Below are 19,147 nucleotides of genomic sequence, written 5' to 3' on the forward strand. Positions count from 1 at the left end.
TGTCCCTGAAATCAGTCCCTGTCTTCAGTGAAGATGTATCTTCTCACTACCTTCCTGCTAAGCTGGCTCTGAAGACTTTAAATCTGCTTTAAAATGATGAGAAATGGAAGCATAACATCCCTGACCTGCATGGAGAAGGGGAAGAAGAAAAGGGGAGAAAGTGAAGGTTTCACAGGACTTGCCTTTGAGGGCTGTTATTTCAGTGATGAAAGTCAGAGGTTGCCTATAGATCAGCCAGTGCCGCAGTGGTGATGGAGCATGAAACCTCACTTAACTCCCACTTTGCTGTCCCCACAGCCCAGCCCATGGGCTCCTCACACCAACCACATTCCTGACATTACACCTGTGGCTTTTCCTGGCCTACAGAAGCTAATCCTCACCAGTTGCATCTTAAAAAAAACCCAGGCTTTCCTCGTCTCATACTGGAACACTGATGCAACAGCTCAGTGTCTGAACGGGAATGTAATCGGATACATGAACAAGTTGCACGAGCCCGTTAGGGAAAGGGGAAAAAAATAAAAAAAGCAAATATACCAGTGAACAAATGTGAATGGACAGGATTCCTGATTTACGGGCAGCAAGCAGGGTTCAAATTGGATCTGCACTGCCTCAGCAAAGGCAGCTGCTTATTGGACCATTTGTTTTTTAATCACCCTTCGATGTAGCTTTTGCTGAATCCTAGTTAAAATGCCATGTTGAATAAGGGCAACTCTGTGCCTTGTCCTGCCACAGCCCAGCCCTCTGGTAGGTTAAGGACTGTGCTGTGATTTGTACAACCTGTACTCTGATACTCCAGGAAAATAAACACAACCTAGACAGAGAAAAGAAATATAAGAGTGAACCCTAAAGTGCTGAGTTCTTTCAGACTCAGGTGTGGGTCAGCCAGGCTTTAAATAATATGTCTGTTTAATCGTGCAATAGCTATGCAAGGCCTCAAGTGGAATGAAGCAAAATGTGCTTGCTAGCAATAATATGGATTTTTTTTGTAGGAAATCAGTATTTACTGTTCCAGTTATTAGAAATTTATTATTTTCCCTAAATGATAACTAGGCAAAGAGATAATGAAAGCATGGTATTTCTAAAGGAATGCTTGGTTAATTCCAAGGAAGGTAATTTAAAAATCCTGGTTTTCAGACAGAAGGGTCTATTCCCCTTTTAACATATACCCAAGGCAGTGCTTATGTTAAGAAGCCAGTGGCATTCTGAGTATTCCACCAGAACAGGGAAACTGGTGTTGAAGGACAGCACAAGCACCTCACTCCCTACCACCACAACAAGCAAGGGCATGTTCACCAATTTCCCACTCAGCACCCGACCAAAGGGTGCCTCGTCCATGGCATCACATTCATCTCTCCTTGGCATGGTTTGTGCAGCAAAGAGTACCCATCCATCCCACAGGAAAGATCATAGAATAGGAACTGTCTGTAAAAAAGCATCCCAGCACTTTGGTGGAACATCAGAGCACGCTGAGCTTTACAGATTACAATCAAGGTCCCGAAGAGCACCCAAAAGCCTGGTGGAGAGCCAGTGTAATTCCCAGAGCTTGCACCCATGTAACATGCTCACACCAATCACCCAACTGAATGGGATGACCACCAGCAAGCAAATGGAGAGCTGGCTGTTGGACTTTTCTGAGGGTGGGAAACAACATCAGAAATACTGTACCAGATCACTTATTCATTAGGGAGTTCTCACCATTATGGGGGAAATCAGAGCAACTTGGGGTTCTAATGTATCCCATAACCTTGAATTTATCCAACAATAAAAGCACATAATCCACCAGAGATGGGAAATCCAGCCTGCATCCCTCAGCTCACTTCTCTCTGCTTTACCAGCACTGCATCTTCCCTCTCTTGATGAAGTCTCAGCTGGTGCTGCCTTAAATTTGCAGAGAAGGCAGGGAATGTCACACAACTTTGTTTCCAGTCAGGCTTATTGAAAGCTCATCTGAAGCTTTCATCTCTGAGATCTGTAAATGCTGCTGCTGCCTCATAACGAGGCAGAGAAGTAGTCTATTAATCAAAGCCAGCAGAACATTTTCTACAGGAGGCATTTATGTGAAGGGGAGCAGCATATGAGGTTACACTTAGTTAGGAAGAAAATTACAAGGGGATCTCAGTTCTTGTGCTTCAGGGCATAAGCTGATCACCAGATGGGGTCAGGAAGAATTTCAGCCTCTTTCGTTCCTAGATATATTGTTGCACAATAGGTAAACTATGGAGGCACAAGGAAGAAGGAAAAAAAACCTGCTTATAGCCTGGATTTCCCCCCTGCTTTCTTGGGAACTACATCTACAAACATTGCCGGACAGAAGACTTGGTTAGAAAAAAATATTGTGTTTTAATTCAGCAGTTCTTACCCAGAAAATGATATGCACAAGAGCCCTGACTTCACATGTCCAATGAACAAATCATGAAGCCTACCCAAAAAAACCTGCTCTGGGAAGCTGGGGGGCAGCAGGTACCATGTAATGGGCATAATCAACATATTTAACATATTATAAACATTTTACACTAGTTAAAGTTAGACATCTAGATCTGAGAGAACTTTGCCACAGCTCATGGGAATGATTTTTTTGTTGCAATTCCTTGAGTGCTTTGGGTTCAAATTAACTCACTTCTCTTTCTTACTGCAAATTAATAAACTGGCTGAACTTAAAAAAAGAAGGAAAAGAGAGAAGAAGAAAGCCACAACACTTTGTTAAAACCACTGAGTTTCAGCTGGTATCATGTCAAAACCACTTGAAACATGAAACTAGAAATCTTCCTAGGTTGACTCAAAGATTATGTCTATACTAGGAGTGCTTTACCAGGAAAGGAATGCTGGTGTAAAATGCTGGCAAAGGACTCTGCTGTGGATACAATTGTCACAGCAGAAGTGAGTATTAAATCTGTCTAGGGAATTGAGCCAAGAGCTTTGTTGACAGACTGGCATCTAGGTAAAGTTCTCCAACAATTCTAGCAATTGGTCAGGGGTAACACCTCTTTACATCCCGGATAGACACAAACATGTCAGCACAAATTTAGGATCTAGAAACGTCCAAAGTTAGATAGAAGTTGTTTTGAATCTCTTTTGAAAAATTTAACCAGCTCTGACTTTAGAAAAAACAATGTTGGTTTATTTGGTAGGCTTCACAGTTTTGCTGCAAACTTCTGGCATAGCTGAAGTTAAACATCTTATTTCAGCCTTCTAATCTGTGACACATGGTGGGTGCTTTATGATTTCTCTCAGCACAATGAAATCTGTCTCTCAGCATGCAATCATAAATGTTGCATACAACCCTCATGAGCAACCTTTGGAGATTTCTCCATAACCCAGTTCATTTATTGTAACCGTGGTCAGCACTGGTGGTGGAAGGAAACCGCCATGTGAGAAGATTGTATTATTATTCTGATAAAAAGACCATCAAGTGCTGGCTGCTTCCCTCAACAAGACTGCAAAATAACAAGGCTGAATAAAAATGTTCATTCTATTGTACACTGAAGGTACTATTGCAACACAGAGAAGACAGAGCAACGTGGCAGTTAGAATTTCACCATATCCCTACTCAAATGACCTGGACTGACTATTTTAGATTTATGGCAAAAATAAATTAAAAAGAAAAAAAATTACATTTTCAGCTTCAAGCACTATAGAACAATCCACTTCCCACCTAGCTTTGCTTGGAGAACATCCCCCACTCTGTAACAGCCTCTTTGACTGCAGCTGAGACACAAATATCCATAAGCAATTACTACCAATGCCTGTGCAAGTCAAACCTATGGTTCTGTCTCTTACCTGTAATCTGACTCTGTCCTTGAGGATTAAAAGGACTTGGTGCAGAGTTCAGAGAGGGCCGTGGGCTCTGGGTCGGGACCCCTACTCTCATACTGGGATGAGGAATGCGCCCTAAATCACTGAGGCGCTCAGAGAACAAACTAGGTTTAGAGTCATCAAGCTTCTGTCTGTGCCCTGGAAACAGCAAATCATAAAATAAAAGCGTTAATAACAAGATTTAGTAATTTAACACACCCCCAAAATAACCCCAAAATGGTCTCTAAGGACCTGTTACTAGATTTAATGGATTTACAGGTATCTCAGCTACCCCCAATAACACAGAAACGTTGTGAGGGGGTTGTGTTTTGGACATGGTTGTGCTGGTGAAAGCCTTATCAAGCACAGCTGTGCCCATACACGTGTACCATATTACAATTCAAAATAAGCACTTATCAGGACACCCACACAAGGTCTTTTTAATCTTTTTTTTTTTTTTTAATTTTTTCTCCTTTAACTACCCAAGGTAGTTAAACAGGCAAGCTTTCCCTTCCAAAAGCAAGCCTCATATGTACCTACAACTTATCAACTGGGACAATTACTCCATGCCTGGTTTAGATGTTGTGGATTTTTGCTAAGAAAATGCGAGTTTTTCTTCTCCCCGTATTTTTTTTTTCTTTAACTCTGTTCTAGTTTGTCATTAGCTTTCATTCCTCTGGGAGATTTTCCAGAAAGTAATTAGTCCCTGTCAGTTGAGAAGAGCAGTATCCAAGGAAAACCTCCAAAGCTGCTGGCCAGGACTGGGCCCTACACTCCCTTGCATGGTCAGCCTTCCTCAGTGCTCCTACTGCAGTCACCCAAAACAGGCCAGCTGCCCCTGGATATATTTGGAACACTCATTTAGGGGTGTTTAGCTGACAAAGTATGAAGGGGGGAAAATGGCAAAAGCACTGGGATGCCCCTAATGGTCCTGCTTATGTTGTCATTGTGATGTTTCAAGAGCAAGGGCTTTGCTTCTCTAATGGTTGTATTTTTGCTCCTAGGTTTAATTTCTTTCCAAAGGATGCTCCTTGTCCAATGGTGCCTTTGAATATGAGGTGCAGAAGGTGTTATTTCTATCATTCAGCACAGGGAGAAAAAGGCATGCATAGAGATTAAGGACAGGACTAATTTTACTTAACTTTAGCCATTCATAAATCAGGCATCTAGTCTAAACTCTTCTAATGTAGACTTCCTCTTTGGTTAATGGAAAGAAATAGCTACTTCCAGAGGGCAATTCATCTCATTTGTCTCTGACACTCGCCTTAAAACAGCATGATTCACCTCCTGAATTTGCTTTCTCTTCCTTCTCTGATCAGAGAGGGAGCACACATGACTGGTTTAATTAGACACCCTCGCCATTAGTCAACGTTAAATGGAATGAAGCCTACCCTAAGTTACAGATCAAGGTCATGCAAAAAGCCTCTGGCAGAGCTGAAAGGGGGGCCCAGACTCCTTGATTTCAACCCAGAACCACATCCCTATAAGCAGTGCCGGGGCCCTGGCACAAGCAATAATTGGGGGGGATATTTTAATGCTTTTAACAATAGGAAGGGCCTCTGGTATGGTTTGGGCTTGAATCCTTCCAAATAATCACCAGTGGCTTGAGATAATCCCTGTTGTTCCTCAGCAGTATGAATACAGCCATCTGTCTGGAGACTACAAGAGTTCAGCTCTGCAGACATGGGAAGATTGTCCCATGTCAGTCTTTGGGCCATAGAACCAATTCCAGTGCTGTTTAATTTATTTTAGAAGCAGAAATGAGGCCACTGAATCTTGAGATTGAACTATCAGGCTGCCACTGCTAAAAAAAAAATGCTTTTTAATAGTAATTCTCACCACAGCACTGAGTACACAGGTTCCCACCATCAAATTGGTACCATGGTGCCAACATGACACATAGGCAATGCAACATCCAAACTAAATAAACCCAGACTGGATTCAGAGAAATCACAGCTCTAGACAGACAAAGATTCAGGTTGGGAGATGAGGGGAAACTTGATGGGATTTAACTTTGGAGAAGCTTCTCTAGCAATTTAAAAAAATTAATTAGCTGACCCATAATTTGGTACTTTGAAGTCTGGGTTTTCTCCCCCGTAACGACTCAGTCTGAAAGCACAGGGTAGGCGGGAGCCTTCTCCTTAGGGAGAAAGTGCTGCTCCATGTTGGAGCTGCCATGGGTGCCTACTCTTCTCTTGAGAAAATATCAACCATTTTAAATAGGGAATAATTTTGAGCTTGTAAAAACTCCATAATAGCAGCTTAATTAGCAGGGTCACATCCAAACTCTACTCTTCAGCATTATATTCTCAATCCATTTAAACTAAGATTTGTACAAGTTGGGTGCTGCCAAATCTGAAGAAATTACTTTTACATACATATGCAGTCAGTGTTCTTTTGGGATTTCTCCCACTTCTTTTTCTCAACAATTTTTATGCATTTGCTTTTCCTTTTGCTAGCTCATATTTTCCACTCTGTTTTCTATAGACATCTCCTTCTCCTCTGTTTTTCTCTTCTGCTCATTCCTGATAATCCTTTGGCAAATTGAGGAACCTGGGATTGTGGAAGGTGTCCCTGCCCATGGCAGGGGTTTAGCGTGAGATGATCTTTAAGTCCCCTTTAAACTTAAATCATTCTGGGATTTTGTGAAATTCAAGAGGTCTCAAAATAAGGCAAATGTTATAAGTCCATCTCCAGTCTCACACACAAGAGTCTATTTTAGCTGGGAACGAATTTACCCCCAAAGTGAATTTTATTTAGAATTTCTGTGGAAAAAACCCTGTGCTATGTTCATGTAGTGACCTTTTAACTAAAGAACTACTAACAAACTGGTGCATAATCTATTTCAATTGTCCTCAGGTAACTCAATAAATAATTTATTACACAGGTCACCATCACTCCTGGACTAACCTGTGCCAGACAACCCTCAGCCTTGTTTTCATCACATTCTGTTTGGTCATACATAGCTTTGTTAGAAGAGACTTTATACTTAATGATGTGTATTATAGTAGAGCTCTGGCTAACGGAGCACTTTAGGATAGGCTGGGGGGGGAAAAAGAAAAAAAAAGAGAGGAAAAAAAAGAAGGGGCATACAGGAAGAAGAAAAAAGATTTCCACATCTGGTTGAATTGAAATGATCTATAGATGTGTGGGTTTGGGTGTTGCTGCTTCCCCCCCGCCCCCCCCCAAAAAAAAAAAAAAAAAAAGTAGGGAAGAGAGAGCTCTCTGCCCATCTGGAAGACCCCAGGCATCAATGGAACTGCAAGTCCCCAGAAACCAGCAAGGGGCCAAAGGCAGACTTGCCTTCCCCTTCTGGACATTTAAAATTTAGGGTTGTAACACGGAGTCATGTTGTGACAAAGGGATCCACAGAAGGAGCCACAGTCCCCGAGTGAAATATCCCAGGGAGACAAGATGACATTGCAGCTTTGCACATTATGGGTTTCTCTGCTTTGATAAAGGCTGAGACGTGCTCACACTGAAAGTAAGCAGGAAACTCAACAAAACCTTTGTATTCAGGAGGTGCTCACAAAGGCTTGTGGGCAATTTAAATAAATGTCCTGCCTTGATTTCTGTGCAGGAAAAAAAAAACCCTGTTAAGTATGGAGGAGCCATGAGGTATGGGCTGAAAACACTCTAAAAAGACCTTCTGAGTAGCACATAAGCAGCAGGAATGAAATATGTGATACATGTTTAAAACTCATTCCACAAGCTGCTTTTCATCTCTCATTGATATATGTGTCCGTTGACAGAGAAATTCCTGATCCCAGGGGAGTGTGCTAAGAAAAGCTGTATTCCTCAGTCTCAGGACTGAGGCGTAATTTTATTTCAGGAAAAAAGATTAGGGTAGCAAGTGTGGATGGCTGAGGGAGAATCCATGACCTGCTGCAGCAGTGGGTACATCAAAAAGCAATATAGAAACTATGTGAAGAGTAGAATAAAATAGTGTTATAGCTACCCCAATGCCTGCAACACTTCATTTAGTGCCTGTTGCTCTATTGTAAGGATGGATTTGTAGAATGGATTTGGCTTGGAGGGGAGAAAAAATGCTTGTGGACTTAAGCAGACTTGGATGTGAAATGTTGTCAAAAATAAATAGAAGCTGGCCCATGATTCTCTGACTAAGGATGGGACCCAGAAGCCACTGGAAAAGATCAGGTCACCAGTGAGGAGATGGGAAAGAGATGAGAAAAACTGAGAGTTCATAGTCAAGAGCTAAACAAGCTGTTCTGATTTGTCTGCTGGCACAGTACAAAACACGCTGGATATCAGAAATCCAGTGTTTGCTCCAAAATAACAAGAAATATTCTGATCTTTCACCACTACTCAGCTCTTTCAAGTCAAACACCAACCTGAGTATAAATTTCTGGAGACAGAAACATTGTCATTAATCCTCTCCAGTGCCAATTTTGGCCATTTTACATGAATCAAATCAGTACTGAGAGCGCTATAAGGTCAGTGAAAACTGCAGCCAGCCAGTCAGTGCCTGTGCTGCTGCTTCTGCTCGCCAGCCCAGCACAGCCTCAGAACATGTTCGTGTGGCCCAGGGAAGCTGATGTTCAATTATCACATCCCAGGCATGGCAGAAGATGTGAGGAGTCTTCATCTCCAGCTTAATCATTTCAGTTTAAACTAAGCACAGGACTGTCTTCCAGATCAAAGCAAGGCAATCTCGAGTCTGCTGGATGTGGTAACTGGAATGGGACGTGAGCTCGTCTCTCATCACTGAACTTCCACCACTCTGCTGGAGGAGGCAAGATGTAAATTGGTCTGTGGAAGAGGCTGACTTGCAGAATGTAAATGTGGTGTTGATGCTTGAAGATTTTTACCTCCTCAGGGAGGAGGGGTGTGCGTTTTTATCTTTCAGCTTGTGGGTGTGGAACTGAAAACTAATCAGATTATGCTACACGTGGCCTTGCCAGATGCTGACACTCAGGGACTCCCTTTCTTTGTACCGTGTACACCACCCACCAGCTTTTTTGTGTGGTTTTTTTTTTTCCTGGTACCCAGGAGATCTGGTTACCAGATTTTCAGCAGATGCTTTTATCACTCTCCACTGGGCTAGCTATTTTCAGTCATCACCCAGTTCTATCTTTTTCTGCTTTTGCCTTAGCAAGAAGTACTGTGGGAGTCAGGTGTCTCCATAAAAGAAGCAAGGGATGGCAGAAGGGTCATGGCAGTAAGAGCCTGGGCTGTCACCTGCTGGAGACACATTTTCTGGGACATCCAAGCAGAATGGAGAGTGATGACCCATTGTGAAATGCCACCATGGCTTCTGTTAGCTCTATGTCACGAATATGGCTCAGCACCAGATAGAGAAGTTTGGAGTCATTCCATGGAGTGAATACAGCTGGAAAAGGTAGACAAAAATTCTTTGAGCTCAAGGGCTAGTAACCAAGGATTTCTACAGCTACAGTGAACCAACAGGAAAAGGGACTTGTCTTCAGGTTAAGGAGTGGCAGAAAATAGAAGAATCACCCGGTTCATGACCTGTGAATTTATAGTCTATGCACCTCTGTCTCTTGACTCCAAGAGAAATGCAACAGAGATCAAGAATCCAAGTTTTGATTATTCCCACTCTTCTCCAATGGTGAAGTGCTTTAAAAAGGTAAAGAGTGGGCACATTTTTTCCTACGAACCCTACATGCCTTCGAGACAAGCCCTCTGATTTTTTCTCTTTTAACCCTGGAACACCAGCAGCATTCCAGTGCACTTTGTAGTGTCTACTCTTCTGCACACACATCGTAGAAGACGATTTCACACCACAAAAAAGACAAGCTACCTGTCCTCTGAATTTCGCCACAAATTCTCCTTAAATTCTCTCGGCAGGTCTACCTGCATTTCATTCTGTTTGGTTTTGTGAAACCTTCCAGGGGTAACTGGAAGGTGCTGATATGGGCTTGACTGAATTCAGCTAAGGCTGAAGTCAAGGGACCCAGATTTATGCCACAGAAAGGAGTTGAGACCTGAGCCTAAGGCTTCCTAACAGCTGTTGTGCAGGGACTGAACAATGCTGAGCATTCACCATGAAGCAAAAATATTCACTGTTCTGTTACAAATTTCAGACAATACCTTACTGCAGCAAGATGTCACTCCAAAGCAGTGTCAATCTATGCACTGGAGGTAAACATAAGGGAGCCATAAACCAGAAGCCCAGAAGATTCCCATTAGCTCTTTGCAAGGAAAAAAACCTATGAAGAAAGTCATGAGGATCCCTCTTTTGTCCCTTGTCTTGTGACAAATTGTCATTGGGCTGGTTTCTCCCCACTCAATACTACTGAATGCACCCAATCCAAAGTTCATGGAAAAAACCCCAAAACACGAGAGCCAAACAATTTTTGCCCAGGAAAGGAGAAAGCTTGGAACCCTTCCAGTCTCTTAGGTAAAGACACAATTATGAGAAGAAAAATATAATCCACCCAAGAGACATAATTACATAATTAGGCCATAGGCTGTGCATAGGAAAAGTTCTTATAGTTCATAAAACAAGGAGCTACATAGGTGCAGTAACTGTAGTTAATTCACTCAATGAAGGAAAAAAAAAAAAAAAAAAGTTTGTTTTTTAAATAGCTAAGGGCACCAGTTTGCATTAGACTGGGAGTTTAGTCTTCTGACTGTACACAGAGCCCTGTTCGTGCCAACAGGAGTCACTCAGGCGCAGGCAGAAAACAAGCCCCTGTCTTTTTGTTCTTAAAAAAGGCATATTTTTACCCAAAGCAGCTAAGACCTGTACCTGAAACTACTGCAGAGAAAAGGAAATAATAAAGACAGACAACTGCACGCTGTGGAGGGGCTCAGTTCCTGTGAAACAGATCTAATGTGTATCCCTTTGCCAAAATCCTAATGAGCCCCTCCTCCCTGACTCCTGCTCTGCAGACTACTGGTATGGGTCCAAAAGGGCCAGGTCCAGATCCTGGGGGAACCAGGGACATTTCCATCATCCCAGAGCTGTGGCTCCTACCCTGGGTGAGCAGAGGCAGAGGGAGGTTGGAACCTCAGCACTGAGGACAAGCCTATGGAGCATCTCTGGCGTCAGTGGTCATTTCCCACTGATTTACTGGGAGCAAAGGAAATGTCCCCTCAGCTCATCCCACCAGGACAAAAGGGGTATTGGAGGGAGGAAGGGACAGGAAGGGTGAGAAGAAATGACCCATGGGGGTGTAACCTGTGCCCCTTTGTGCTCGTGGGAATGACTTTAAAGCTTTTGAGGACACAAAGTGCTTTCTAAACTTCAGCGGGGGGCTGTGAAGAGCAGGGACCCAGCTGAAGGGTAAACCCAGAGGCTGGGGGTTTTCAGCAAACTGCAACAGCTGCAAAGGAACCTGCTGCTCACAGAATTTCTCTACACAGAGAGGTGAAAAATGCCTCCTTGGAGCAGGGCTCCAGGCTGCTCATCTGGCAGCTGAGGGACTGATGGGGGCAGGTGGCAGGGGCCGAGCTGGTCAGGCACTGCGAACGGAAGGGTGTGTTAAAGCAGCAAAATTGGAAGATTTAACAAAGGAAACCAAAATGGTGCTTTGAGAAAAAGCACAGACTGAGCAGAAAAGGGCTCGAGTGGGCTCACTTTTGCACCAGTTCCCTCCTACTCTCCAACTCATCCAGAGCTGCAGGACTCGTGCAGCCCTCGGCTCTGACTCTATACTCAAGGTGAATGACCCAGGTCTGCCCTTGCTGCAGTGCTGGGGTTATTCCTTTCTCTTTTCTTGAAAAACTTTCTAATTCTGATTAGGTTTTGAGGCTTGATTTGAGCAACACACCATAGGATAATCAGCTCAAACAGGCCAGGTCAGGGAAGGAGCAGGTGGGACCCCCTTGCTCCACAATGCCTGCCTTCACCTTTATCCATCCTTGATGAACATAAAGGAATCTGTGTTCACGTGAGCCGGGAAATCAGCTACACATTGCTGGTATAGCTGCTTGTAGACATTGAAGACAACTCATATAAACAGAGACTGTCACGCAAGTCTCGGTCCCTGCCTTAGCTCCCTTTGCATGCTGGTATCTGTTACACTCCCCCCTCCTCCTCCCCCTTTTTTCATCAGAAGCAGGGATGAGGGAAAACAAGGGCAGTCCCAAAAAGCTCAAGAGCTCCTCATTCTGATTTATCATCCTCATGAACGCAGCAAAATCTTTGAGGAGCAAAGTTTTCCTCCCACCCCCCTCCAAGAAGGTAGCTATCCTGCAAATATCTCACCAATTTCTGCTGCTTGTTTGCTGCAGCACCAGGCAGTAAAGATCACAGTGAAGAAGGGGGTAAAGGAGGGGGAGAGAAAAAAAATCTCCTTGAACTGGCTTCCCTCCAGCTGGCAGGAGGGGATGGTTTTCTAAATGCTTGTGAAACCTGATTACTTTAAAAGAATAAGAAGGGTGGGGGGGAATGATGTAAACACAGCCATTAAACCAGACTTAAGGCGCTTAGTTTAAATCTAGTGTAGAGCTCTCGGATGCTGCACTGCTCTCTGGACATCAATAGGTGCATTTTCATTTCTGGTTTTGTTTTACACCCCCAAAACCAGGAGCACACTACACGCTGAACGCTGCGGTTTACAGTGGGAATTCAGGCACGGAAGACACAACAGTTAAGCAATAATGGATGGATGTGTGTGTGTTTGCTATCTTTCAACAGACTGTTTTGCTGTGTTAGAAAACTACTGTGTTTATATCCGTGCAGCAGGTTTTAAGCAGACAGTTTAAACTTGAATAAAGTGGGATATTTCTAAAATAACCTTGCTAACACAAGTCAGATGGCTAAAGAAACCTGAAAATGTGGTTAAAAAGAAAAAAAAGAAGGAGCTTCAATCTATACTGGTGGGTAACATGATCTAAACTCTGAAAGAAAACAGTCTTTACAAGTTCAGCTTGAAGGATTATCTTGTGTATCAGCACCCTCTGTGGCAGAGTAGCATTTATCCACGTATCCACCCATGTTAATGCTGTTGCACAATTTACTACAGCCGTGATAGACAGATAATTGCTTTATCCACCCAAGTGTAATAAACGGAGTCTGCTATGTTAATCCTTGTGTTCTTATTGTCGGCAAATGCCAAGTAAGGGAGAGACGTACACTGAAAACTCTGTCCTCTCCTTCCAAAACTACTGGAGTTTACTCACCCTCAGACCTGCTAAAGTGTTCTTACTGCATTCCACTCCCCTGCTTACAGCGCCAAGTATTTTGAATAGTATCAAGTTATTGTTGTATAAAGGGCACCTACACTCAGGCTATATGGAGGCAGAAGGCAGGATGTAGCAGCCTTTAGGAAAAAAAAAAGAAAACAACCACCCAACCAACCACCCTCAAACATCTTTTCCTACTCAGTAAGTAAAACAGGCCAAGTATTTTCTGTTCCTGGGCATAGCACAGAAAGTAATTACCTGTCCTTCTAAAACTGGACATCTATTCAGTTTGTGTGGAGTCTGTCTGACTGCTGAAAAATGTCATTTAGCTGCTGGCTGATCGGTGTTTCCACAAAAATCTATAAAGATTTTTTATTTTGAATTTCAAAAACAGGCGTATCCTTTAAAAGGTTTACAGATTCCTGGCGGCTCCATGAGCTTAGGTTTGTGGCATCAAATTTGTAATGACAGTTTGATGGATGCCTCCCTTTCTTCCTCCTGAAAGGTATAAGGAATTGGTGGTTTCCCAATAAAAATTACACTCAACACTATTCTTTGCTCTTATTTTTACTCGCAAATGCATAAAATGTCTGGTGCTGCTGGCAGTGAGTGGGTTCATGGGGCAACTTTCATGCTACACGAGGCATTCAACTTTCTGTGTACTCAGAGCTCTTGCACAAGCACCTACATGATGTGCAAGTTCTGAGGAAGGACAGCCTTAAGCAGCACATAAACACTGCAGCTGGGCTTAAGAGAAGAAACATTGGCCCGAAGAAGTTGCCAACAATCCTGCAGGTGAGTCGCAGTTTTTAACCCTTGTTATGCTTCACCTCTCCCTGCCACTGCCAGCAGGGGCATTTCTGGCTCAGGTGGAGGCTGAGATGAATTAACTTCTGCTTTCAGGTCTTCGAGAGAAAGAAAAAGGGTAGGTTTAGATTAGATATTAAGAAGAAATTCTTTACTGTGAGGGTGGTGAGGTACTAGAAAATGTTGCCCAGAGAAGCTGTGGCTGCCCCAACCCTGGAAGTGTTCAAAACCAGGTTGGATGGGGCTTGGAGCAACCTGGGATAGTGGAATGTGTCCGTGCCCATAGGGGCAGGGGCTGTTGGAATGAGATTTTTTTAAGATTTTTAAGGTCCTGTTGAACCAGAACCATTCTATGATTCTATGATATAAAAGATAAAACACAGCCATAGAGGATGAGTGGATGGGGGTTGGGTGTGACAAAGTTGCCCACTGACTATCACTACTGATATTGAAATGGAAAGTGTTTTATGCATCTTCAGCCAATTAATAGCTGATACTTCCTTTAATAACTTGGATGATGCAGTACAAAGCACAATTAGAAAATCTTTAGAAGGCTTCCAGTAAGGTGGAGTCTTCAGACTTGGAGAAATAGCTCAGAATTCAGAATGAGCTTAGCAAGGAAGAGAAATTGTGCTTGACATGTCATTAGTAAGATGACATGCAGTAAAAGTTAAGTGTTTTGTGTTACACTTTGGAGCAAGAAGCCAAATGCACCACAATGACAAACCTATAAACCAGCAGCCCTGCAGAGGAGATCCAGGGGTGGCAGGGAGTTGCACGTTGAATATGAGTCAATAATGGCATTCTGCTTCTTTTTTTTTCTAAAAAATGAAGTAAATGCATTTCTGGGAAAGATTAATGGTCATGTTGCATACAAGACATAGAAGGTATCTATTACAGGCTGCTCAGAAGTGGTGAGACATCAGCTGGACTGCTTTATCCAGTGTGGGACACCACCCTCTAAGAAAGATGCAGACAGATGAGAGAGAATCCAGAGAAGAGCAACAGGAGTGATAACAGATTCAGAAGGCATGAGCAACATAGAAAAGTTGAAGGAAATACATTTGTTTAGTCTAGAAAAGAGACGAGCAGGAAAGGACATGATAAGAGTAAAATATTTTCTACAGAAAATGGTAATCGATTGATCTCTGTGTCAGCTGAGAACAGCACAAGAAAAAGCTGCCTTCAGCTGAGGTAGAGGAGATTTAAGAGATTAATGTACAGTATTAGCAAATTCCTTTTTAAGTATAAAGGGAAAAAAAAAAAACCACCACAAACTCCAGACTTGGTAAGTAAGTGGAAGGCTCAGTACTGGAGGATTTAAAAATTTGGACAGAAGTCAGTGATGATCTAAGTATATCTAATACTTCCTCTGAGGAAAAATGGACTAGGCCGCCTGAGGTTTCTTTTTAGCCCTACTGTTCTGGGGCTGAGTGATTGTCTGTGCTTGGTGAAGTCACGTACACAATACTTGGAACATGAGTCCATGCAGTCAGCAGCCCCTGCTAACTGAGGGCCTGATGCTGCAAAGAGCTCAGGACCTTGAGCTGCCATGAAAGGGAGAGCAAAATGCAGGCAATGTCTGCTCAGCTCTTCCTGACTACAGAGAACCCGTGGGGGTTTGGAAATGCTGGTCTTAAACCCTCTGTTCCAGGGCTTCCTACAGCTCTAACTTCAGAACAATTATAATTTCTTTGCCTCAGAGTGGATATTACAAGATTGACTTCATCATTAATTTAGAGAGAAGGACTCTGAGTGTCCACTAGTTTTGAGGAACACACAACAAACTAAAACTAGAATTTTGCACCCAATTTTTGAGACTATTCCGGCAACTCCCAGGGAAAGTCCAGATCCTAATTCATGATTGATTTTGGTTTTTCCTTTCTTATCTGTGTGTCTGCTGGTAACTCTTAAGAGAGATTGTCCCACAAAAAGTAGCCCTGGCCATTCTCTTTTAAAACTTCCCTCCATGCCAGTGTGAAGAACAAGAGACACCAAAATGACAAATTTCTTGGGCAAAAATCCCAAACACTAAACCCACAAGCAAAGGTTTTGGACAAGCTATGTCTTCTATGAGAGTGCAGAGAACTCCTCAATGCAGTGGACTATAAAATCCTGGGATTTTCCAACAAGGCAGCCTCATTATTTACATTATTTCTTCCTGAAAGTGTTTAATTCATAATTAGCTCTGTTGGGCTTTTTTTTGGTGGAAAGGAAAGAAAAGCTCCTTTCTGCTGTGAGCTACACAAACCCAACTCCCACCCTTGCTACAGAAACTCCATCCCTGCTTACACTCATCTCACACCAACCCCTGAGCCCCAAGAACGGCTGTGTCACCCCAGACCAGGGGTTTATTAGCACCGTGTCCAAAAATCATGAGATGCACAATGCAGACAAAAACTTGTCCTGATGGGCTCTGCAGGTTGCTAATTCAGTGCCTCAGCCAGGTGTTCAACCTGGTCTGGGGTGATGCCTCCTAGAAAAGTCCCAGGGGGGACCGAGGGGAAGGAGGGGAGTGACACAAACCGCATTTGGCGGCGAGGAATGTGAGATTTTTGTGACGGGCTCTGGCAGGGGGCTGACCCTTCTGCCGACAGTTGTTAAAGTTTGTTTAGTGACGGGGAGCCTCCCATGAACTTAAAAACAATAGGAAAACAGAGTCCTGGAGAATAAATCTCGCCCCCTGCGCCGGCTGCCTGCGCGCTTGGCTACCAGAAGGTAACAAATCCCCAGGAATGCGGGGGGATGCGCCCGTCAGGCAGAGCTGGAGGGTGGCCAACACAAGCAGAGGGTGATGCCATTCACAGAGCTCAGAACGGAGCAGATGAACACCGGGAAAAGCCTGGGAAAGGCTGCGGGTACTGCAGGAATCATGTGCCCTCCAGCTGCTCCTGCAGGGAGCTCCTCAGCAGCTCATCCCAAAGAAACCCCAAGCAGCTCTTTTACAGCCTCCAGATTTATCAGACTGGGTAGAAAGTGGGGGTGTCCTCAGTGGAGATCAGGCCAAGAAGGACCTGGGGTTTATTTATGAATTCATGAATCTCCCTTGCCCACACACCAGGAGAACTCAGAGGGTTTTAACTTTTGGTCACCAGACAGGACACAGCATATGAGACAAGGAAACCACTGACTTGTCACCAGGACCCTGACCTGCACAATCCTCAACTGGATTTTTTAAAGTAGATTATAGTTCACTGGCTCTACTTTTATCCTGCTATAACTTCATTGTTTCACTGATAAACAGGATTTTGCTTGGGCATGACTGGAAAGGGACTTCAGACAAAGGCCTGGAGTGGTAAGACATGGGGAGATGGCTTTAAACTGAAAGAGAGGAGAATTAAATTGCATTTTAGGGAGAAATTCTTTCCTATGAGGGTAGTGAGGCCCTGGCTCAGAGAAGCTGTGGCTGCCCCATCCCTGAAGTGTCCAAGGCCACATTGGTAGGGCTTGGAGCAACCTGTTCTGGTGGAAGCTGCCCCTGCCCATGGCAGGGGCTTGGAATGAGATGATCTTTAAGTTCCCTTCCAACCCAAACCGTTCTGTGATTCTATGATGCTGTGGGTACAATCCACTGGAAAAAAAAAAAAAAAAAGGAAAATCCAAGAAACACAAGCTGTAAGCTGTAAAAAAACACAAGTTGTCCAAATGGGCAGCTGTGTAGTTGAAGGCTTTTAAAGATGTACACAAGCACATACATACAGCTGTGTGTGTGTATATATATGTATATATATATATATATATATATATATATATATATATATATATATATATATATATGCCTGCTTCCAGCTTGGGAAGATGTTAGAACATATTGGATCATCACTGTCAGGTGTTTTGAATAATTTCTATTTTATTAATATTTTGGTGCGTCATTCAGTTTGGACGCCCGCTACCGAGCACCAGTGGAAACCATCCCTGCAATGCAAGACTGGCAAGGATATTTTATTCAGCTCTACTAAAGCAGGCAGAAATAACATTGAAGTACTTAAATTCTGGAAATACTCATTATCCCTGTGCTATTAATATCACCTCAATAGCTCGTTCTATTTAAAGCAAGTTTCTTTCTTTGGGTTTTATTGTGCGGGTGGCAAACCCTTATTTAATTCAGAGGATAAAAATGTATGACCCTACAATTGGAAAAATGGGATTGTCTGGGGCCCAAGCCATCTGCCAGAGCCATGAACAGAGGCTTTGCCACCATCTTCAGTGGGAGACAGCCTGGCCTTAAAGACTTTACAGCTTGAACAGATTCAAATTTTAGTATTTGCTTTGATTTTAATGTCATATGACTCATTTTAAGGAATAATATAGCTGCTTCCACTGTAATGGTTACAGTTCTGTGTCTCTGCAGGACCAAATTTTGATCCCTCAGTTATGGAATTTAGGTATGAGCTCTCTAGTCTACCTTTTAGCCCCACTGTTTGCTTTTTTTACACAAAGAAAATAAGGCACACTCCAGCTATTGGCTCCATGGATTAGAGGACAAGGCTTACATAGGAGAGTTTCCTTCTTCTGTAAGTACAACCCTGATTTAATTCCATCAAAGAATGATGGAAAATAGAAGGCAAAGTGTTCTTCCCTTTTGTCCAAGAAAAGTAAAATGAGCAACCCTGGTGATGCTGAAGAAATTGGATATCTTTTACTGGTGCCTTGCCTTGGCTTTTTTAATAAGCAAAACTCATCTGTCTTAACCAATTTAAATGAAGTAAAAAGGCAACAACAGAAAAGAGGGATGGAAAACTTTTTCCAGCTTCAACACAAACTCTGAGGAAGTCAAAGCTTAAAAAAAGAAAGTGATTTTTTCACCAAAAGTCTGCAGAGAGCTCAGCACTATGAAAAAGGAAGAAATCTGGTTTTTAACTCTTCTCCAATGGTAGGATGGACCATTCCTCGTCCTTTCACTCTGGCTGCCCACAAGGTCTGTGGGATTATTCTCCTTTTGGCAGCACAAGGGAGTTTGGTTTCAGTGTCCCCATCCTTTACCAGTTTTGAAATCAAAATAAGTTATTCCTTCCTTGACAAAAGGTTCCAACAATCCTCTTTCGTCAAACAAATCCCCTTTCATCAAAGGACCAACATTAGACTAGGACTGAACCCAGTTTATAATGCCTGATGGATTTAGATGGCCAAACTACTGCTAAGGGTATTTGCTGTCAAGTCTAACCCCCAGCAACAGGCAGCATTTCTGACATGATACTGGTTTAAAATTACATGTCTTGTAGTACACACTCCCTTCTCCATGATGCTGATATTTCATGGCATCATTTGGACAGGACGTTCATCCCCACCCTCACTCTCATCAATTTGCTTCAGCAAATCACTTGGATTTGAGACTGAAAAGTGATTTATCCCATTTTGCTTTTCTGTGATAAAGTTTCTTGATATGCATATGAGAATGGCTGGTATTACTGTTTGTTATAATTTTGATTATATT

General features: G+C 43.0%; 1 protein-coding gene across 5 annotated transcripts in view; it reads right to left on the reverse strand.

Annotated features, from left to right (window-relative positions):
- The window catches only part of RUNX2 (RUNX family transcription factor 2), a 157,078-nt gene that overhangs the window by 99,114 nt on the left and 38,817 nt on the right, over positions 1-19,147 (reverse strand). For 2 of the 5 annotated variants that reach the window (XM_063153126.1, XM_063153128.1), the window contains exon 4: positions 3,778-3,951. The exons of the other annotated variants lie outside the window; for them this stretch is intronic. In XM_063153126.1, the coding sequence (XP_063009196.1) occupies positions 3,778-3,951 (174 nt within the window). The remainder of the gene's footprint in view (positions 1-3,777; positions 3,952-19,147) is intronic. 5 annotated transcript variants of the gene reach the window in all.

The sequence above is a fragment of the Melospiza melodia genome, chromosome 3 (assembly GCF_035770615.1).
Source record: "Melospiza melodia melodia isolate bMelMel2 chromosome 3, bMelMel2.pri, whole genome shotgun sequence".
In the NCBI taxonomy this organism is placed as follows: domain Eukaryota; kingdom Metazoa; phylum Chordata; class Aves; order Passeriformes; family Passerellidae; genus Melospiza; species Melospiza melodia.